At 41.1% G+C, this 23,580-nt stretch overlaps 1 protein-coding gene across 4 annotated transcripts in view; it reads left to right on the forward strand.

Moving 5' to 3' along the window:
• The window catches only part of LRCH2 (leucine rich repeats and calponin homology domain containing 2), a 263,804-nt gene that overhangs the window by 204,252 nt on the left and 35,972 nt on the right, over positions 1–23,580 (forward strand). For all 4 annotated transcript variants that reach the window (XM_030209796.1, XM_030209797.1, XM_030209798.1 and 1 more), the window contains one exon: positions 2,247–2,307. In XM_030209796.1, the coding sequence (XP_030065656.1) occupies positions 2,247–2,307 (61 nt within the window). The remainder of the gene's footprint in view (positions 1–2,246; positions 2,308–23,580) is intronic.

Below are 23,580 nucleotides of genomic sequence, written 5' to 3' on the forward strand. Positions count from 1 at the left end.
ACTCAGGGAAATGGCCACAGGCAGTAGGTTGATAACCATATATTGAGCCAACTCAAACTGTATTTCGGCATTGAGTCAGATGCGGTGATCCCTATTGTAGACAACAGATATGAGCATAATGAACTATATCTAATGGCAGCATAATCAAAGTGGAACAGATATAGGCCATGATTTGGGAAAACCTGCCAAATTGTCCACAAAGAGTCTCATGGTCATCTCTCAGCATCAGGAGGTACTTACAAAGGAACTCTCCTTCCTTTAAGAGGCTAATGTGGTCGAAACCATTCCTCCAGGAGAAAAAGGGCAGCATTTTTACTCCAAGTATTTCTTTATGCCAGGCTTGTCCAGCCTTTTTCTATCGGGGGCCACATATTATATTTTGTAAACACGCACCATTTTATTTTGCTGCATGTTTTGTCAGATGGTGCCAAAATATGTGATACATCTTCCTCTTCCCAGCTTTCACCCAGTCTTGCTCATGTCACCCCCAATAGATTTCACCCAGTGTCTCTCTCATTTATGTAACTATCCACCCCTCATCTACACCTGGTTTCTCTCACTCATGTACCTCCCCAAAGCCTTCACCCAATTTCTTTTCCCTCACCTGGGCTCTGCTGCAGAAGAAAACAGTGAGATTCCTGCTTCACCACCATGACTTGGCTTTCTGCAAACGTAAGCCACTGAGAGCCAAATCGTGGTGGGGAAACAGAAATCCTGCTGTAAACAACACAAGAATTATAAAGTTTCTGAGGGCCAGAAAAAAGCAGTTGGTGGGCCAGGTTCTGGCCCATGGGCCGTAGATTGGATAAGCCTGCTTTATACTAACAAAGTGAGGGTGTCTTCATCCTATCCTGACCTCAAGGGCCTTAATCCTTTTTCTTCAAAATAGAAACTATTTATTGTCCCTGAATCTACAGACAGTTTGTACTCACATACAGGGGGATGATCAGAAGCAAACACCGACACTAGTGGCTGTTAGCACCATACTAGTGCCAGCGTTTGCTAATGCCCCATGATCAGAGCTCTCTGAACGCAACTAGGATGCAAATGCATGCTAAACAGGGCTAAAAATATTCATCCCCAATGATCAGCGGCCAGTGCGCCAAAGATTGGGTCGCTGGCCATGGCAAACCCTACGCCAGCTCCGAGCTGGCATTAGGGTTTGCAGATCATTGAGGAGGAATGGTGAGCCCTGTTCAGCCTTCATTTGCATGCCGGCAGGCCCCCATTCCCCCCAACAGCAAACCTGCCAGCGACGGGGGGCTGGAGGTCTGGCGCACCTCCGGTCCCCCCTGATGATCCCCCCCCCCCTTAGGTTCAGAGAGGGCTGAAGATCTGGTGGGTCTCCAGCCCCCCTTAACTCCCCCAGCAAAAGGTCCCTGGTGGCCTAGTGGGCGACCAAACAACCCCCCCCCCCCCCCCCCACAGCGACAGGGGCTGGAGGTCCGCTGGACCTCTGGTCCCCTCCCAGGTTCAGGGAGGGCTGGAGATCTAGTGGGTCTCCACCCCCCCCCCCCCTTAGTCCCCCAGCAAGGGGTCCCTGTGGTCCAGTCCCCCCTACCCCCCTATCCTGTGTGTTAGAGGAGGAAGGGTAGCCAGCCTCCCTCCTCTTCCTGCGATGCCGCAAAATGGTGATGCCCTGCCCAGTGTATCCTGGGATGCGCTGGGCAGGGCTATAATTTTGTGGCGTCGCAGGAAGAGGAGGGAGACAGGCTACCCTCCCTCCTCTAACACACAGGGTAGGGGGTAGGGGGGACTGGACCACCAGGGACCCCTTTCTGGGGGACTAGGGGGGGCTGGAATTTATATCTTGCTAACCTTGGATTACACCTATTACAGATGAGCAGCTTTGTTTTGTCATATTAAAGATTTTTTTACTATGTGCAGATAATAATGGCATTACATCCATATGTACTTTATTCTAGATACTGAGTACTGTGCAGGATGTATGTATGCATTATTTTCACAAAGACTTGCTTCCTAAAAAATCCCCCTTTCCTTTTTTTTTTAATTTCATTGAAATTTTAAACAAATAAGTAGAAGTACTTAAGAAACATACTAGTCCAAATCTTGAGAGTAACAAAAAGACTCATTAAAAAAAAAACCTAATGTTATAATAATGAAAAAATGCAAAGAAATCATCCTGCCTGGTGTAAACCTTGGTCAATCTTACACTTCATCACCTACCCCTTTTCCTTTTTAATGTTGGAATATTTTGCCTTACTGTCTGCTTTTCCCTGAAACAGGAGCGTGAACGAGCATCGGAGAGTAATTCTCATATTCCATTTGGCTTGAAGCCTAGGTCGGGTAAGTGCTATACAAATTTTTACTCAATCAACTGATCTTTTTTTTTATCCTCAAACAAAAATTTTACATACAATTCCACTATATAAAAATATTTCAGCTTTATAGTTAGTATTGGGTTCAGCTTCTATTCAAATGAAATTCTCATCTTTTAAATGTTCTTTACAGAGAAGTATTGTAGGAATGCCTTATGTGCCTAACAATTACATCTATTTGTATACAAGTATCAACCATTTATACACACAAAATTCTACAGTCAAGTATGCCCATTAAGTTTATGGGTAGGAAATTCACATATGGAATTTCCTACATTCAGAAATTGTAAGATTTTTTGCGTGCTTAAATTGCCCTTGCATGCACATATGCAATGGTATATAGAAAATGGACACCTGGATTGCAAACTCTTCTGTAATACAACCTCTCCTTTCCAAATTATGCATGTACACAACACGTGCTATTCCCCAACCACCTCCTCCTAGCTTTCTCATCAACATGCACACGTTTTCATGCTGGCACATACATATACCCCACCTTGTATAATTACACATTTCAGAACACAAATTATGCCCTAGCTTCAAAAGAGGAGAATCTGACCCATGTAATGCTGCTCTCCTCTTCAGCCATTACAGTTATCAGTGGGTAGAATAGGGAAGGAAGGGGCTTGGGAGATCAGCCAGTGGATTGAGAAGCTGAGGAATTGAGAAGAGGGATCATCTTTCCTAGGATGGCGGGGCTGAGGGACTAAGGGCTCCTTAAAAATAACTTCTGAAAGTAGAAATTTTATGTAAGCCCTTATTATTATTATTTGCTACACTTGTATCCCACATTTCCCCACCTATTAGCAGGCTCAATGTGGCTTACAAAATGTTATAACAACATGTACACATTATAAGATAAGAATTTCAGAATATAGATACAGATGGGTACATAGAATATCATAGCAATCATATTAACGGAATAATAATTTTACAATTATTACAAATAAGAGTGCATATGTAAATCATATTGGATTGGAAGTGGATTGAAAGATCAACATAACATATGTGCCTGTGGTTATTTTTCTGGTTAAATATTAATTCAAATGTATTGTGCTTGAGATACCAGTAAAAAGGGGCTGTCTGATATATATTTAATTAAATAACATGAAATCTCAACTGCCAGGGAGGATCCAGAGAAACAATCGTTCACTCTAGTGGCTTCTATTACAGGTTTCTAACCAGCTCCCAGGAAAAAAAAAAGAAAAAATAGAAAAGAACTCCACATAGGAGAAAAGATTATTGTTCCCAAAAAATGGGTACTGATAATGTCTATAATAAAAAAAAACCCCAAAAACAGTTCACCTCTCAGCACATAAGGGTATCAATTTTTGAAAGAGTATAATTCCGTGCACAGTATAACAAAAAATATCACTTAGCTCCAGTAAGTACTTAATTCTTCATCATCTTCCTTAAATCTGAAGTCTTCAATCATTATAATCACTTTCTCAAACATAACATAACTGACAGCTGAAAAAAAAATCCCCGATAAGGGCCCCCTTGTTTTGCATTGCTTCATCAAGAGCATACTCAGAATTCACTCTCAACCTAAACCCAAGATGGTGTTAACTGTTAAAAAAAAACACTCTCAACAGGCACCGTCCCTCCAAAGATGTCATTAAGCAAAAATGCATGACATACCAATATTAAAGAGCTGAAACCCCACAGTTTCCTAACAGTATGCTTCCCTTTCCATAGGTCCATTAAGTCCATTAGGGAATACAGTTTGTAATTGAAAAATCCATCTATGTTCACACTAATGTAAAATTTTTGAAACATCCCCTCTTCTATCGTTACCATTAATTTGATCAGTGCTCAAAAGTGTGCAGGAACCCCTGACAATGTCTAAGGGAGCTTCCAATTTCCCTACTGATATGCAATGCTTATGTTCAGTCAACCTACTTTTTAACATTCATTTCCCTTGTCCTATATATAAGTTGGTATGAACATGTTGTCATGTATATCACCGCTGTAGAAACACTGCAGGTTGAGCATTATAATGTAATCATTTTCTGATGTGTTTTGTCCCAAAATTGAGTAGATTCCTTAGTTACTTTACAGATCACATACATTTGCCACACTTCGATGTCCATTAGGATTATCACAATGTTTGGATCCAAATATCAGAACGGCATAATATGTCAGATAGATTAGTATTACGAGAGTATGCTACCATATAATGGGCTTGCTCGAGTACATTATGAACTGAAAGCATTTGCCAATGTTTTCTAATTATTTTAGCTGCCTTTGAAGATAGATTAGTATATTTTAAAACACATGATAAAGTAGCTTCTTGTTTATTCTTATCTTGCAGCACAAGTCCTTATTATTAAATAACGCATGTTTATATGCCTGTTTAATAGTTTTTTTTAGGATGCCCTCTATTATGTAGTTTCACCTTTAACTGTTCAGACAGTTCTTTATATCTCATTGGAGTATTGCAACTTCACCTATAGTGTAAAAATTTTGCAAATGGTAAGCTGTTTTTTGTATGGTAAGGATGCATACTGTTATCTGTTAATAATGTATTCCAGTCTATCGGTTTTGAAAAAATGTTGGTTTCCAAACAACCCTCCTTCATAATGATTTTCACATCAAGAAAACAGATTTCAGTCAGGTGGTATGTGCATTGAAATTTAACTGTAGGATGACACGCATTTAAATTATTAATGAATGTTGCAGTGTTTCTTCTTTGTGTAATCAGATGACAAATATGTCATCAATATAGTGCCACCATAAGACATACTCAAACTTCTGCAAAGTTTATATTTTTTCTTTTTCAATAAACAAATTTGCGATAGAGGGAGCAAAAGATGCTCGCATCATGATGCCAGAAAGTTGTAAATAGATCTTCCCATTAAATAAAAAATGATTATTCTGTTATGTTATTTCAGGTCTTCTAGTCCGCCTCTACCTGAACAGTTCAGGGGGAATTACAATTAAAAGAGAACCAGATCAGAAAACTGGGAATTTTGCAGTATTACAAAAATATTTAAAAAGTGTCAAAACATATTCATTGGGCATTGCCCATGGTCGTGGACGCTCAGTAAGAACCACTTGAACTACATTAATTACTTCAGATTGAGGTATCACACTATACAGTGATTGCACATCTAAGGTTACTTACTGTAGCTAACACTCTTGATAGAACACTTTGGGGGCCTTTTCCTAAGCCGCGCTGGCGTTTTTAGCGCACGTTAAAAATAGACATGCGCTAATCACTAAAGACGCCAATGCATTCCTATGGGCATCTTTAGCGTTCAGCACGCTAAAAACACCAGCGTGCCTAAGTGAAAGACCCCCTTTGTATTTCTTGTATCTGTATCTTGTTTAAAAAAATGAGTGGTATCATTTAAATATGAAGAGTTTGTAGGTACTAGAGGAGCAAGAAAGCAATCTACATACTTGCAGGATCTTCTGGGGCATCCGGGGGGGGGGGGGGGGGGGGGGGTTCTAGGGTCTTATGAATCTTTGGTAGTATATCCAATATTGGTAATTTAACTTTATGATGATTTAAAAACTGATATTCATTCTTTCCTAAATAAACCAGATTCAGTGCCTCCAAGGTAATATTTTTGATCTGTTCTAACAGTTTATCATTTGGATCTTCCCTTAATAATTTATATACTGCCTCATCTGATAATTGACACATCACTTCCTTGACATAATCTCTTATTGTGTATAATTATCGCACCCACTTTGTCAGCTCGCCAAATAATAATATTCTGAGTAGCTTTTAAAGTTTTGAGAGCGTCTCTTTCCAAAAAGGACAGATTGTGAGGAAACAAAACTTGTTCTTGTTCTAATTTCTGAAGATCTTGTAAAACTAATTTCTTAAAAGTATCAATAGCTGGGTTTAACAGTCCTGGAGGGGACCAAGAACTTTTTTGCCATACATTTGAAAAATGCTTGCGAATGGGCGACATCATTCACAAAATATAATTTTAATTGTAATGTTCTCTCAAATTTAGCTAGATCCACTCTAGCCTGAAATGGATCATGATATTGAGTAGGAATAAATCAAAGATCCTTCACCGGCACTTTTAACTGAGTAGAGTTCAACACTGTATGAGACAAATGAATTACAGGAAATTATTCTGCCATCGTCTGGTCCATGGCTTGATTTGGTCTGTAGTCGTATGTTCCCCTAGTTCTTCCACGGCCCTCTGTGCTCTGTGGGCTCCCCGTCCTCCGACTGCTCCCAATTTTTCACTAGTCTTATCATCCCCCGCTTGACGATCTAGATAGCAAATCAAATTTAGTTTTCTTCTGAGATTCAGATTTACCTTCTTGTGGTTTCATCCAAACATAAATATACCCCTCTGAATAATCTTTTTTTAAAAATCTCTCAACGGTTTCTTATGTTTGTACTTAAATCTTTTAAAAATGTATCCAGTTATTAAAATCCTCAAGATCCTTTTTGTAACCTTGTACTTAATACAGTGTCTTCTTACGTTCTTCTATTTTAAGTTTTTCCACCTCTATTTTCATTTGCAAAGTTTGGAATTCTGGCACATTTTTGAGCAATTACAATGTATGGCCATTGATCAAATTGATAGTAATGGTGAGGGGATATTTCAAAAATTTTACATCAGCCTGAACAGAGATGGATTTTTTAGCTACAAACTGTATTCCTTAATAAACTTAATGAACCTATGGAATGGGAAGCATTCTATTAGGAAACTGTGGCGTTTTCAGCTCTTTCATGTTGGTACGTCATGCATTTTTGTGTAATGACCTCTTTGGAGGGGGCGATGCCTGTTGAGAGCGGTTTTTTAACTGTTAACACCATCTTGGGTTTAGATTGAGAGTGAATTCTGAGTATCCTCCTGATGAAGCAATGGGAAACAAGGGTGGCCATTTTTTTTTGGGGGGGGGGGGGGAACAATAGGGTTTTTTTTTTTCTCCTATGTGGAGTTCTTTTCTATTGTTTGTTTGTTTGTTGGGGAAGCCATTAGAAAGAGAGGTTGTTTCTCTGGACCCTCCCTGGTAGTTGAGGTTTCATGTTATTTAATTAAATATATATCAGACAGCCTCCTCTCACTGACATCTCAGTCAAAATACTTTTGAATTAATATGTGATTTTGACATTCTGCTTTCCAAAATATTTGATCTATATTTTTCTGGTTAGACAGTGTCACGTCTGTGGCCTTGACCACCCTCAGCCTTACCTTGTTTCTGGCGGTCAGTCTCTGTGCTGGCTTCTCTCTGTCTCTGTGTTAGTTTTGTCTCTGGCTCTGTGTGCTGATTACCTCACTAGACCTCACCTGTGTGGGCTATGCCTATCTGGGGAGCCAGCATCTAAGATGGCTGCCGCCTACTCTGTGCCAGCTTCCAAGATGGCTCCTGCTTGTCTTTCCTGTGTGTTCACTTCCTATGTGTTCCCAGTCTCCCCTTGGTGTGAGTGTGTTTCCTGCTCCTGTCCTGCGCAGGTGACATTATCAGTGAGGACCTTCATAAGGAAGTGCTGTGCTAGCATTCAGGACCTTTGCATGGTGTTATCCCTTTAGGTCAGGTTAGTTAGTGTTCTGCTGAACTACTGCTTAGCCTTTCTCTGGGTTCTGGCCCAGCTTCTCTTTGTGTCTGTGGACTGCTTGTCCTTCTGTGTGGGCTCTGGCCTTCTGTTTCTGTGGGCTGCTAGTCCTTCCATGGGGGGGCTCTACCCTGTTACTCTGTGTCTGTGGACTGCTTGTCCTTCTACTCCCTTGCTCTGTGTTTGGAGTCTGAAGCCTTCAGCCACTCTCCCTCGGTTTGTAGTGGGAGTCTGTAGCTTCAGCCTGACTCTGCTAGTTCCCGGTGTATTCTATCGTCTGCTGCCTGTCTCTGACTATTGCCTGAACCCCGATATACTCTTCTGCCTGCTGTCAGTCCTAAGACTCTGTTAGTTTCTGGTTACTCCTTCTGTTTGCCTGACGAGTTTGACTCCTGCTTGTTCCTGACTTCCCTCGCTTGCTGACAGCCCTGACCTCTGCTGGTTCCTGTCGAACTCTGCTTCTGCCTAGCTAGGGTGTTTACCCTGAGGGGTTATCCTGAACCCTGCCTCTGCCTAGCTAGGGTGTTTCCCCTGAGTGCCTATCCTGAACCCTGCTTGTATATCCTGAGGGTATATCCTGAACCCTGCCTCTGCCTAGCTAGGGCGTTTACCCTGAGTGCCTATCCTGAACCCTGCTTGTATATCCTGAGGGTATATCCTGAACCCTGCCTCTGCCTAGCTAGGGCGTTTCCCCAGAGTGCCTATCCTGAACCCTGCTTGTATGTCCTGAGTGTATATCCTGGACCCTGCTTGTATATCCTGAGTGCACATACTGAATCTTGTCTCTGTCTAGCTAGTGCGTATTTCCTGGGTGTTTATTCTGTATCCTGCCTCTACCTAGCTAGTGGGTATTCTCTGAACCCCGTTCCGCCTAGCTTGCGGCGTGCCCTGGTCTGTCTTGTGTTCCTTGATAGTGGCAGCGCAGCAGCTTTTAGTCTGAGTCTAGTAGTTAGTCTAGCTTCCTCGTGTTCCCTAACCCAGGGTGGGTCCTCTGGATCTCCAGTACCGGCCTCGTCCTGCAAGTCCTGCCGGCCACCCGCACGCTGGAGCTCAACTCCAGGGGAACGGTGGTCAAGTGCAGGTGAAGCTGTTCCTGTTCTGCCGGTTCCAGTTGCCTGCCTCAGTCCCGACTCCAGTCCAGAGGTCCAGCCCTGTCCTTCCGTATATTCAATTCCAGGGTGGTCTTGCCTGCCGCTGCCGTTCCTCGGCAGTGGTCCAAGGGCTCACGTATTCCGGTTCTGCCTCGAGGACCTGACAGACAGGAAGATCTAATTGCATATTTCAGATCTGCTTTAATTTGATCACCAGGATCTCTTTCTCTCGCATACAATTTGCCATTAGTTTAGCAATCTATCAGATGTTTTGATGGGATCACCAGAATAACTAGATGAACAGCAAAATGAGGAAAGGAAACGCCACAGTAGATCATAAGTCATATGATATAACCATTTATAAATACAAGTTTCAAGTTTATTAAAAATTTGATATACCGCCCAATCAGAGGACCTTCTACAAAACTAAAATATAAAATTTATAATGAAGGAAATAGGAACACCATTATTTAATAGTACAGAAGAGAATAGAAACAGAAGTGTTTCCAAAGAGGGAAGCTAAAAAGATTCTAAAAAGGCTAAAGATATCTACTAAAAAGAAAAACATACATGTGTAAAAAAAATAAACACGCTTACATATCCAGCAGTGTCATACCAGCATCCATCTCCTAAGACACAAAGGAGGGATACTCCAATGTATTAAGATCCATATGCCTCAGTAAAGAGGTAAGCTTTTAACTGTTTATTGGAAAAAAAAAGTAGACAAGGACATTTCCAACCGTAAAAATAGTGGGCTAGAATTCCAAAGTGAAGGATCCAAGATATTAAACATCTTAGTCCGTAATGTGTCGAGCATAACCATTCTCACTGAAGGAACAACTAACTTGTTTCGTAACATGGACCTAAGTGATCTCATAAGCATATAAGGGATAAGTAGTGTAGAAAGATAAGAAGGGGCTCCAGAATTAGAAACCTTATAAACCAGGTAAAGCATCTTAAATGTAATGCTGTGAGCAATGTCAGTGTTCATTGTGCAATAACGTGGTAGTCTGTCTATTTTTTTTTAGAATTGGTTAACATTTTTATCACTATATTTTGAATAGTTTGAAGATATCTAATGTTTGATTGACTTAAACTGTTATAAAGAGCATTGCAATAGTCCAACTCAGAAATTATAAATGAGTGGATCAGAATGTAAAGTGTGGCAAATGAGAGGAAGCCACAAGAATTGAATGGGCTTTCTCTCGTTTGCCGCACCGAGAATCAGTAGCGTCTTTGTAAAAGAGGCCGTTAGTAATTTTCCGTGTGGTTCTTAGATTCTATACAGAATTGCTGGACAGAAAAGACATTCATAAACATGTAAACCTTTTCTAAACATATATATGCTTGCAGCCTGTGCCCACTCATATAAAGTGCCTTGCAAAAGTCTACACACTTTTGTATATTTTCACATTCTGCTCAAAAAAATACATTTCTATGCATCAAATAGATTTTCAATGTGAGAAAACATTTAAGAAATATCAAAAAGTAACAGAATAAGGAACCAAAAAATCATGTTTTGTGCTTTTGTGCCTCTTAACTCAATACCTGGTGGTAGCCCATTTTGAAGCAGTACTAGCCAAGAGAAGAGAGAAAGCAGTCATAATGGAGACATTGTCATACTCCATGAACTGTTTCTAGTATCTGAATACAAGATGGAAAGAATAGAAATGTCCTACTACATGAACCCTCCCCCAAATACTTGAGTAAAAAGGAACACTTTAGCAACTTACAAAATCTTAGATAGCCAGATTCCAAATGTAAATATGAACTAAATAAAGGCCCTTTGGATAAGGGACTCTTGAGTCCCCTAAATTGAAGTATCTTTATGCTTGATTGGTCTACTGTTACAGTCTGTATATAAGGCAGAGATCTAGGAATGATTCTGGAGAATTGTCTAGCTATGCTTCAGTGCATGCTTAAGACTTTGAGTTTTTTTTATATTTCTAAAAAGTAAAGCTAGTGTTTTTTTTTTTGTGGGGGTGGGGAGGGAGGTGGGTAAGATTGGGGACAGAGAAAGTACCTGCATATAATAAGTAAACCGCTTTGGATATACAACAGAAGAGTGGTAAATCAAATTACCCTTACCATAAGCACCGCCATGCTGGTAAAAGACCAAAGGTCCATTAAGCCCAGCACTCTGTCTCCGACAACGGCCAATCCAGGCCCCAAGAACCTGGCAAAAAACCCACAATTTAATAACGATCAATGGACTTTTCCTTCAGGAATCTGTCCAGACCCCCTTTGAACTCAACAAGGCCAGCTGCCGTCGCTACCTTCTCCGGCAATGAGTTCCAGAGTCTAACTGTGCGCTGAGTAAAGAAAACCTTTCTCCGATTTGTTTTAAACCTACCACATTCTAATTTCATCTTGTGTCCCCTGGTTCTATTACTGTTAGAAAGTGTAAACAAACGATTCACATCTGTCCGCTCTACCCCACTCATTATTTTGTAAACCTCTATCATATCACCCCTCAGATGCCTTTTCTCCAGGCTAAAGAGTCCTAGCCGTCTTAACCTCTCCTCATAGGGTAGTCGTCCCTTCCCTCTTATCATTTTTGTCGCCCTTCTCTGCACCTTCTCCAATTCCTTTATATCTTTTTTGAGATGCGGCGACCACAACTGAACACAGTAATCCAGGTGCGGTCGCACCATGGAGCGACATAACGGCATTATAACAACCTCCTGCTTGTTTTCCATTCCTTTTCTAATAATACTCAACATTCTGTTCGCCTTCTTAGCCACCGCAGCACATTGAGCTGAAGATTTCAACGTCCTATCCACAATGACTCCCAGGTCCCTTTCTTGGTCCGTAACTCCTAAAGCGGAACCTTGCATAACATAGCTGTAATTCGGGTTCCTCCTTCCCACATGCATCACTTTGCACTTGTCAACGTTGAACTTCATCTGCCATTTGGACGCCCAATCCCCCAGTCTCATGAGGTCTTCTTGTAATCTTTCACACTCCTCCTGCGACGAGATGACCCTGGATAACTGCGAATTTAATTACCTCGCTAGTTACGCCCATCTCAAGGTCATTTATAAATATGTTAAAAAGCAGCAGTCCCAGCACAGACCCCTGAGGGACCCCACTAACTACCCTTCTCCATCGAGAATAATGACCATTCAACCCTACTCTCTGCTTCCTATCTTTTAACCAGCTCTTAATCCATAATAATACACTGCCTCTGATCCCATGACTCTCCAGTTTCCTTTGGAGACTTTCATGAGGCACTTTGTCAAACGCCTTCTGAAAATCTAGATATACAATATCAACCGGCTCCCCTTTGTCCACATGTTTGTTCACCCCCTCAAAAATGCAGTAGATTTGTGAGGCAAGACTTCACTAAATCCGTGCTGACTTTGTCTCAGTAGCCCATGCTTTTGTATGTGTTCTGTAATTTTATTCTTAATAATAACCTCCACCATTTTTCCCGGCACCGACATCAGACTCACCGGTCTATAATTTCCAGGATCTCCTCTGGAACCCTTTTTGAAAATCCGCGTTACATTGGCCACCCTCCAATCTTCTGGTACCACACCTGTTTGTAGGGATAAATTACATATTACTAACAGTAGCTCCACAAGTTCATTTTTCAGCTTTATTAGTACTCTGGGATGAATAGCATCCCATCCCGGTGATTTACTACTTTTCAGTTTGCAGAACTGCCCCATGAAGCACAGAATTAATTCAGTTTCTCCGCTACGGCTTTGTCTTCCCTGATCGCCCCTTTAATACCACAGTCGTCCAGCAGCCCTATCGATTCTTTAGCCGGCTTCCTGCTTTTAATATACCTAAAAAAAAGTTTTGCTATGTGTTTTTGCTTCTAACGCTAACTTTTTTTCAAAGTCCTTCTTAGCCCTCCTTATCTCCTTTTTGCATTTGGCTTGACATTCCTTATGTTTTATCTTATTGTCTTCAGTCGGTTCCCTTCTCCATTTTCTGAAGGATTGTTTTTTTGGCTGTAATAGCTTCCTTTACATTACTGTTTAGCCATGCCGGCTGACGTTTGGTCTTTTTTCCTCTTTTTCTAATATGCGGAATATATTTGTCCTGTACTTCTAGGATGGTGTTTTTGAACAGCATCCATGCCTGGTTCAAGTTTTTTACCCTTTCAGCTGCTCCCTTTAGTCTTTTTTCACCGTTCTTCTCATTTTATTGTAATCTCCTTTTCTAAAGTTAAATGCTAGTGTATTTGATTTCCTGAGTTCACTTACTTCGTAGCCAATATCAAAACATCATATTCTGATCACTGTTATTAAGCGGCCCTCGCACCGTTAACCCCTGCACCAGCTCATGAGCTCCACTAATGATTAAGTCTAGTATTTTTTCCTTCTCTTGTCAGCTCCTAAACCAGCTGTTCCATGAAGCCATCCTTGATTTCATCAAGAAATTTGCACCTCCCTTACGTGTACTGATGTTTCATTAATACAGTCTATATCTGGATAATTGAAGTCACCCATTAATATTACATTGCCCTTTTTATTCGCTTCCCTAATTTCCCTTGTCTTTGCTGCGTCCGTCTGCTCGTCTTGGCCAGGCGGACGGTAGTACACTCCTATCACCGTCCTTTTCCCCTTTTCACGTGGAATTTCAATCCACAAGGATTATCGTTACCCTTATCATTACCCTTACCTCCCCATACTATTGTAAGCCTGTTAGAAGAACTGTGGGGAGAACATCTGTATTATCTTCAGCTAGTTGATAATACACCTGTCAGGGTCATTTCCAGGGTTAATTGAGACCATATGACAAATTCATTGACTACCTGTAAGACTTTGTGTTACTTTTAAGATAACCTAATAATATTTAAGACCCTTCAAGTTTTACACGGAGAATTGTAATAAAGCACTAACTTGTTTTAAGCATCATTAGGTGCTCTGTCCTTTTGGAATGGAATTCCTAATGATACTCATCTATAGAATTATAGACAGACCATTATGGACTTTTTGTACAGACTTATTATTAATCATTCCTAAGTTATTGTATTAGAATTCTGCATTGTAATTTAGGCTTTTAGATAACTGTTTTTGCACACTCAGAAATCTGAAATGGGATTTTGGTGTACTTTGAGGATATGTGGTCACATTTTCTGTATAAGTATAGTATGAATTTGTTGGATTGCTGTGTTCGAGTGGTTTCAATGTATAGTTTGATAGGTTTATTTGTGATTTGACCTTATTTTACTATCTGTATTTCTTTTAGTGATAGTGATATGTGTTTTAATTAGTGCTTCACCTTGTGCTGATATTGTAAAGGTGAACAAGTAAATAGAGAAAAGGTATGATTTCTGAACTGTATAGCAAAACTGCTTATCTATAACTCATGTTCTCTGTGGACAGCAGGATAAAACTGTAGTATGTGGGTGATTACATCAACTGTGCTTGATGTGGAACATTTATTAGGTAGGGCTACAAAAAGCTAGATGTTCTCTCTGCTTGTATGCAGCTAGCATCACTCAGCTACAAGGCCTTCTCTGTCATGTATCAGAATTATGCAGAAAACCTTTTGGAAGAGAAGGTACGTGTTACTGATTTATGCTGAAATTCGTGGACATCGGTTATAGGTAAATAACTTTGATTCCATCCTTTGTGTTCATGGATAAAACATCACACATGTTGGGACTCCCAGGCTATGGGCTATCTTGAAGCCACATAGGCACACACTCCTGAAGACAGCCCCATACAGCTGGTATGTGATGCTAAGGAGCTACATCACAAACATGTTGGTTCTAATAGTTTAAAAGATTTCTTGACTGACTAAATTTATTATAATGGCAAGAGTCTGTAAAACAGTAGGGCAATTTGTTTACATGCAGTATCTTCAATAAAATCTTTCTGATGTTATATTGATCTGCTGGCTTCTTTTTCCATATTGGATTTTGAAGATCGTTTGCCTTGTTGTTTTTTGAAACAGTAGTAAGTGGTCAGTGTATGCCCTTAATTCCAAACCTGTCTTTACTCTTACATTATCTAGTTTACATGGTCTTTAAGAAAGATACCTACTGTGAAAAAGAGTCTCTGAAATCCAATTTGCAATTTGTATATTTTCTAGCTGCTATTCTACGTCTGTTGGAGTCAAAAGAAAAAGAGAGCTGTGCAGATTTTCTCATGTCTTGTCTATCAATATAGGAAGAAAGAGCTCTCTTACAATTCAGTGTGTATAGAATCAGTTCAATTTTATGACTGAGGTCTAGGGAAAAAATACAAGCAGTACAATGGATTGGTTGATATGGAAATCAGTTACTTACATTCTTGTAAATGAGGGAGCACCACAGCAAATGAGGCATGCATCACATGCAAATGAGGTGTGTATAGAATCTAAATGAAATGTATGCAGTATCTTGAGCTTGGTAAATGTAAAAATTGAGCTCCTGCCTTGAAATATGTGTTGAAAATTTTAGCATTTGTGCTGTGGCCCAAAATCCCTCCAAACTAACCATCCTGTTCACTTTACACCCTCACCCCACATTGCAGGAATACCTGCCATTCCCTCTATGACAAGTGCATTATTAACATGTCATCCTCTCCGTTCAAGAGAGACATCCTCTACACCTGCATAGCCAGACCCCTCTCTACTCACTCTTCAGGAACTAAATGTAACTAGTCTGGAGGGTTGGATGCAGGATCTCTGTAGGCAGGAAAGACATCAAATCCCTTTGTCCTGTATTGCGTAGCAATGGAGAAACCAAGTTCCCTGATTGTGAAGCCATTCTAGGTAAGCTCCCCAGTCCATATTGGGTGCATTGTGGTTTGATTCTTTTGAAAACCCAAATATGCCTGAAGTATTGTCAGCTGTTTCTGACATTTGGATATAGAGAAGGTACAGTAAAAATGGGTCAGTTAGTTCCCTGAGAACTCTTTTCTACACTTTAAGTAAATAATAAATCAGTCCATTTTCTTGCAATTTTTTTCTACTGAAATATTTACAGAAGGATATGGCCCAAAATGCAGCTACCCTCCTGCTCCCCACATCGCAAGTATTGTGGATCTTGGGAGAGTGGGATAACTGTAGGAGTTAATAAAAAGTGAATGGTTTGTTTGTGAATGAAGAACCAGGCACTTGGTAGATGGGTGTATGGTTGAGTACCAAAGATGGGGTCAGAAAAAGAATTTAGAGAAAGAGAAAGGAAGGAAGAGGTCTAAGATAGAATAGAAGAAGAAGAGGGTGTATGAAGAGTAGGTGAGAGAGCAGGAAAATGTGCTGTAGGCAGGGAAGAGACACCTCCTCTTTGGATGTCTAACCCCCTCCTCCAACATTCTAGAACCTCTTTTACCTCTGTATCCCCCCCCCCCCCCCTTCAAGTCTCTGGACCCTACTTCCCTTCCTTTAATTTTTCCCTTCTTTTCACTTCCCCATCTTTGTTTGCTTCCTCCTGCTCATCCTTGATCTTTTTCTTCCTCCCTCTAGCCTGATCTTTCCCTTTTGCTCCTTCATACCCATCCCCAGTTTTAGCTGTTCTTCCCTTTTCATCTCTGATATTACCTCCTCCTCCCCCATACCTGAGATTCTTTACCTCCCACATCAATACCTATATGTTAAAGAGGGAATTGAGTTAAACAAAATAAACATTCTGCATGAAACAGATAGCAGTGTGGAATCATTCCAGATGTGAAGGGAAGGTGTATTCTTGTAGGGCTGTACTACCATCTGTTAGGACAGAAAGAAAAATGAAGAAATATTTACAGAAATTAGGAAAGCTGGCAGATTGGTCAACAGTATAACAATGGGTGCTTCAATTACCCCAATATTGACTGGATAAATGTTACTTCAGGGAGCGCCAGGGAAATAAAATTTCCAGATGTAATAAATGATTGCTTCTTGGAGCAACTGGTCCAGGAACCTACAAGAGGGGGAGCCATTTTAGATATAGTCCTTGGTGGATTGCAGGGCATAGTACGAGAGGTAATGGCATTGGGTCCACTTCGAAACAGTGATCATAACATAATCAAGTTTGAGGTACTATCTGGAATGAAGCCACAAAGGAAATCTACTGTAGAAGCATTTAATTTTTGAAGTGGCGACTATGGTAAAATGAGGAAAATGGTTAAAAAAGAAGCTAAAAGGTTAGGACATTAAATCGGGCATGGACATTGTTTAAAAATACCATCTTCGAAGTCCAGACCAGATGCATTCCATGTATTTACAAAGGTGGAAAGAAGAAAAATCGACAGCCAGGATGGTTAAAACATGAAGTGAAAGAGGCTATTAGATCCAAAAGAATGTCCTTCAAAGACTGGAAAAAGGACCCAAAATGAAGAAAATAAGAAGTAACATAAGCAAGTTAGATGCAAAGCATTGATAAAGAAGGCTAAAAGAGAATATGAAGAGAAACGTGCTGCAGAGGCAAAAACTCACATTAACAACTTTTCTCAGGTACATCAGAAGCAGGAAGCCTGTGAAGGAATCTGTGGGATCATTAGATCATGAAGGGGCACTTAGGGAGGACAAGGCCATAGTGGAGAAATTGAATGAATTCTTTGCTTTGGTTTTTTACAGAAGAAGGTGTAAGAAGTACCAGAAGTGGTTTTCAAGGGTGACGATGTGGAGGGACTAAAAGAAATCTCTGTGAACCTGGAAGACATACTGAGCCAAATCGACAAACTAAAGAGTAGTAAATCCTATTCAAAGGATCCAAGATGGCGTCATAAACCTGACGTGAGTGCTCTCTCCGCATGATCCTGCAACTGTTCCCTAGAATGCCAAAACACAGAGCCACATGGGCTGCTGCTGCTGCTGCTGCCTCCCAGTGGCCTGCTATGACGACAGCTGGTGTGCTCGATTCATTTCTGTGGAGAGCCGGAATATCGCCTGGGTCAGAGAGCTGCCCGCTTGCAACGGCCACTGTGAGTGGAGACCCCAGTGCGACGCTAAGGCTCGATGTTACTCCGAGCCCAGACCATAGAGTGCCTCCCCTGCAGCCACAGAGCACCAGTTCTCCGCAACCAGGAAGTGCAGCGATTGTGGAAACACATGAGGCACAACAATTACATCTAGCTGAGGACTAATGGAGTATCAGTTCCCCTGGACTCTCAAGTGGCTGCTATGGGTTCATCTGGCCGTGCTAGAAATTCTTTGATTATAGTTGGTGCGCTTAGTTCTTCTGCTTCATCAGTTCATCAGGTACAGACTCCACATATTCCTATTTTTCTGTTTGAGAAACTGACTAAAGTCACCCTTGGCAGTTTATGGGCTCTAATTGTCAATCTGGGTAAAGCGTTATGCCCCCAGATTCAAACAATAGAGCAGGAAACTATCTCTTAAAAAGAGACTGGAAACAGTTGACACTGAAAGAGAGGAGAAAGAATTGGACACTGTACAAAAAGTTCAAACAACTGTGATTTAAAGATGTAGTGAGTTTAAGGAGAAAGGCTGAAACAAAGACTAGGGGACACTCAGTGAAGTTACATAGAAATACTTTTAAAACAAATAGGAGAAAATATTTTTTCATTCAAAGAATAATTAAGCTCTGGAACTCTTTGCTGGAGGATGTAGTAACAGCAGTTAGCATATCTGGGTTTAAAAAAGGTTTGGACAAGTTACTGGAGGAAAGGTCCATAGTCTGCTATTGAGACAGATATGGGGAAGCCACTGCTTACCCTGGGATTGGTAGCATGGGATGTTGCTACAATTTGTGTTTCTGTCAGGCACTTGTTACGTGGATTGGCCACTGTTGGAAACAGGATACTGGGCTAGATGGACCATTGATCTAACCCAGAGTGGCTGTTCTTATCATTAAAATGGTTTATAATAAAATATAAAACATTAAGAAAGGAATGCCATAAAATTTAATAGGACAGGCCTGAATCATTCATTTTAAAAGAAGAGAAGAGGTAAGGCTTTATTGAATTTCACAGTACTTTAGTATGCACAGAGTTGAATTACCATGCATGGTGTTGAATGGGCCCCTTACTGCTTTGTTCATTTAATGTTATGATATGTGTATGACACTTCCTTCCCAAGAAGGAAATGTACAGTGTTATGTTTTCTAGTCCTGAGAAATCATTGTGTGTGTTCCGAGTGCTTCTATTCATATCTTCTTAGTACACTGTTTACTCTTTGTATTTTAAGTTATAGTTAGTTTATTCCATTTGCTCTACTGCCAATCACAGCGGTTTACAATACAATAAAACATTAAAACAACCCAGAAAGGAACATCGATAAAAATAGGACAGACCCACTCATGCAAGGCCATGCACCACTCAATCACAACCATCAGCTGACAGAAGTTCCACAAAAACTAAATAAACCCCTGGGCTCAGTTCCCCCTAATCCCCTAGATATAATTAAACAGCATAAACATAAGTGTTTTTAGGAATCCATTTCCAAAAATCTGAACATATAACAGCATGGTAAACAATTACTTAATTGGCTTCCAGTTTACCACCATATTAGTTACACAGTTCTCACTGTTAATCTTTTTGATTTCACACTGCAGTTTGCCTCCTTTTCTCAATGGGGTGCTCATTCCTTATTTACCCACACAGTGTTTGCGCTTTGCTCATCAGAACCTTCAGACAATTCTTTCTCATCTTCAGATTCAATCTTATTCTGCCTGTATTTCCTGCTTTTCAGTTTTGCCCCTACCTTATGGAATGTTTTACCCGTTGAGTTATGCTTAGAACTTTCCTGTCTAAGATTCAAGGCAGCACTTCCCATCTTTTTGTGAACGCATTCCCTGTTCAGCCCTGAAGTACTTATGGATTTTTTCCACAGCTTGGATGGGAGACCCTTTGCTAGCAGTATATATGTATTTTCACTTACTCCCCTCTTTCTGTATGTGTCTCTCCTTATTTTCTCTCTTTTTCATTGTTATTTTTTATATAAACCGATTAGTTAATACTTTTATTTGTGATATATTAAATAAAGTTGAAATGTGAAATGAACTTATAAATGTCTAGTTCTACATAGTTGGTCCATAGCTGATGCTTTTACCACAATATAATTGTATGTTCTTTTAACACAAGTATCTGCTGTTGGTGCTGTTTTTATAAGACCCTAAGGGCCCTGTTTACTAAGCTGCGCTGTAGGCACGCTAGTGTTTTTAGCACACAATAAAATTTAGCGTGCACTAACTCTAGAGACACTCATATATTCCTATGGGTGTCTCTAGTGTTAGCATGCGCTAAAAATGTTAGCACACCTTAGTAAATAGAGCCCTTATTATCTCTAATACTGTTAGGGGGTCTTTTACTAAAGATTAGCTCGAGTTATCTGCAGCAGAGCCCATTTTATTCCTATAGGCCCTACTTCAGATAAGCTAATCTTTAGTAAAAGACCCCCTTAATTTGTTATTCATCTTGATACAGTATCCTAGTGAATATTGTACTAAAAAGAAGTTATGTTTGCTAGCTGAACTTCAGTTGTCTAATATTATTTATTTGAGTTTTTCATGTTTATTTGTTGTATGATATACTACCAATTGCGAATTACTGTTTCAACTATATAATATACAATGAAACTAAGTAGATAGCCGTAGTAAGAAGATGGAACATATAGTTTGTTGACTTTTAATTATATAGCATGTTTCAAGTACACAACCCAGGAAGCCTTAAATAAAACTACAAACAAAGTCTAGAACATAGTTACATTCCCTTTTCTAATTCTGCTAGATCTTAAGATACGATGACCAGAATTGCACACAATACTCAAGGTGTGGTCACACCATGGAGCTGTAGAGAGGCATTATAATATTTTTTGTCTTATTTTCTTTTCCTTTCCTAATAATTCCTAGTATTCTGTTTGCTTTTCTGACTGCTGCCACACACTGAGTAGAAGATTTCAGCGTATTGTCCATGATGACACCTATATCTCTTTCTTGGGGTCTAACTCCTAGGGTGGAGCCTAGCATCAAATTACTGATTTGGATTATTCTTCCTAATGTGCATCACTTTGCACTTGTCCACATTAAATCTTACCTGCCATTTGGATGCCCAGTCTTCCAGCTTCTAAAGACTTCCTGCAATTTTTCACAATCTGCATACATTTTAACAACTTTGAATAGTTTTCAGGCTCATTTTCGAAAGAGATGGACGTCCAAAAAGTGACATAAATCGGCACTTGGACGTCCATCTCACATGGTATAATCAAAACCGCATTTTGGACGTCTTTACCGGAAGTCTGTCGCATGGAAGTGCAAACCTCAAAGGGGCATATTGGAGGCGTGTTCAAGGCGGGACTTGGGCATTCCTAAGACTTGGACGTCTTTGAGTCATAATGGAACAAAGCAAAAATGTTCAGCATTAAAACTTGGACGTTTTGAGCTGGACCTGTTTTTATTACGAATAAGGCACAGAAAGGTGCCCCAAATGACCAGATGACCACTGGAGGGAATCAGAGATGACCTCCCCTTACTCCCCCAGTGGTCATTAACCCCCTCCCACCCCCAACAATTGTGGTGAAGAACATTACTTGCCAGCCTGTATGCCAGCCTCAGATGTCATATTTAGGTCCATGACAGCAGTATGCAGGTCCCTGGATTATCTTTGTGCACTTCAGACAGGTGGACCCAGGCCCATCCCTCCACTACCTGTTACATTTGTGCAGGAAACTGTGAGCCCACCAGAAACCCACTGTACCCACATATATATGCCCCCTTCACCCGTAAGGGTTATGGTACTGATGTACAGTTGGGGGTAGTAGGTTTGGGGGGAGAGGTAAGGGAGCTGTGTACCTGGGAGCATTTTATGAAGTCCACTGCAGTGCCCCCTAGGGTGCCCAATTGCTGTCCTGGCATATCAGGGAGACCAGTCTACTAAAATGCTGGCTCCTCCCACGTCCAAATGGCTTGACTTTGGACGTTTTAAACTTGGACATCTTTGTTTTGAAAATGGACGAAAATCAAAGACGTCCAAATCCAAGGACGCCCATGATATTTTCAAACACAAAAGATAGACGTCCATCTTTTTCGAAAATGACCTTCTCCCCGCCTCGGAATTTGGACATCTTTGTAAAACGTCCAAATTCTGACTTAGACGGTTCTTTCGAAAATGCCCCTCCACATGTCATCTGCAAACTTAATCACCTCGCTCGTTCCCATTTCCAAATCATTAATAAGTATGTTAAATACAGATCCCTGTGGCACTTCACTATTCACCCACCTGCCCTGAGAGAATTGGCCATTTAACCCTACCCTTTGTTTTTTATCCATCAACCAATTCCTCTGCCTTTGACCTGGTGGACCATACATCTTGATCCAGGTTATGGAAAATGTGGGAAATGCTGGAAAGATGCTGTGCTGGTTCAATTAATGCTAACTACTAGATCTTAAGTGTGAAGATAAGAGATGTTGTGTCTTGAAGCTGGCATAATCCAAGTGGTGTCCCTCAAGGATCTTCATGATTCCGACTGATCTGCCCCCATGTGCATGGAGGCAGGTTGTTGTTGTTTATGTATATACTAGTAAAAAAGCCCCGTTTCTGATGCAAATGAAACGGGGGCTAGCAAGGTTTTCTTCAGAGTGTGCATGTGGGAGTGTGTGTCCCTGCCCTCTCTCCCTCCCACTCCGAGTCCAGTCCTTCAGTGTTAAGTTTCCTGCTGTTCTATGTTTTTGTTACAGAGAGAGTGAGGGCATCTCTCTCCCCTCCCCCCTCTGAGTCCTTCACTGTGTGAGATTTCGTGCTGTGCTGTTTTCCTTCACTCATGGAGAAACCGGATATCTCTGGCGCTTCACACTTCCGGCTGGAGGCTTCATAGAACGTTGGTCTTGCCTTTTATATATATAGATTAGACATTGTACAGATTTGGTGCCTGTGTTTTTAAGAGAGACTGAAAGTTGTGCCCTTGAACTACAAATCTCTGTAATCTTGTAGTTCTCTGTAATAGGCTATTCCTGAGCACATATCCCAAATCCATGTGTTTCATAGGACTCTTTCTGTTGGCTAGCACTATTCTCTTGCATGTTGAGCTTGCTGCCCCCTTCTCCTCTCTCCTTCAGGTCTGAGAAAGTGTTTGCAGCATTCCCTTTGTCTCTGAACTGTAATCTGTCTATGCTGTACCTTTCTGCATGATCCCCTTCAAGATGTTTACCAGTGTAAAAGTATTTCTCCGAGGACAAGCAGGCTGCTTGTTCTCACGACTGGGTGACGTCCGCGGCAGCCCCCACCAACCGGAAAAGGCTTCGCGGGACGGTCGGCACGCAGGGCACGCCCACCGCGCATGCGCGGCCGTCTTCCCGCCCGTGCGCGACCGCTCCCGCCAGTTCCTTTTTTTCCGCGTCTGGAGAGAGTCGTGCTTTGCCGCTCTCTCTGCTTTCAGCCGCCGGAAAGTCGATCGCGTTTACGCGGATCGTTGTTTTTTCTATTTAGTTTTTGTTACCGCCGGTTTCCTTTTTCTTTTTAAAAAAAAAAAAAAAAAACCTGAGCGTGTGGAGCACGCGCTCCCTTTTTCCCTCGTTTCCAGCGGGGACGCCGCGTTGCGGCCTAGTGGCTGCACGGTCGTTTTCTTTTTTCGAGGTGTGATTTTCGCCACCATTGACGACTTTGACTTCGCCGACGCGATTTTTCCGTCGATGTCCTCGAAGGTCCCGAGTGGATTTAAAAAGTGTGGTCGCTGCGGCCGGCCGATCTCGCAGACCGGCACCCACGCTTGGTGCCTCCAGTGCCTCGGGCCGGAGCAC

This window comes from Microcaecilia unicolor, chromosome 7 (genome assembly GCF_901765095.1).
Source record: "Microcaecilia unicolor chromosome 7, aMicUni1.1, whole genome shotgun sequence".
NCBI classification, from domain to species: domain Eukaryota; kingdom Metazoa; phylum Chordata; class Amphibia; order Gymnophiona; family Siphonopidae; genus Microcaecilia; species Microcaecilia unicolor.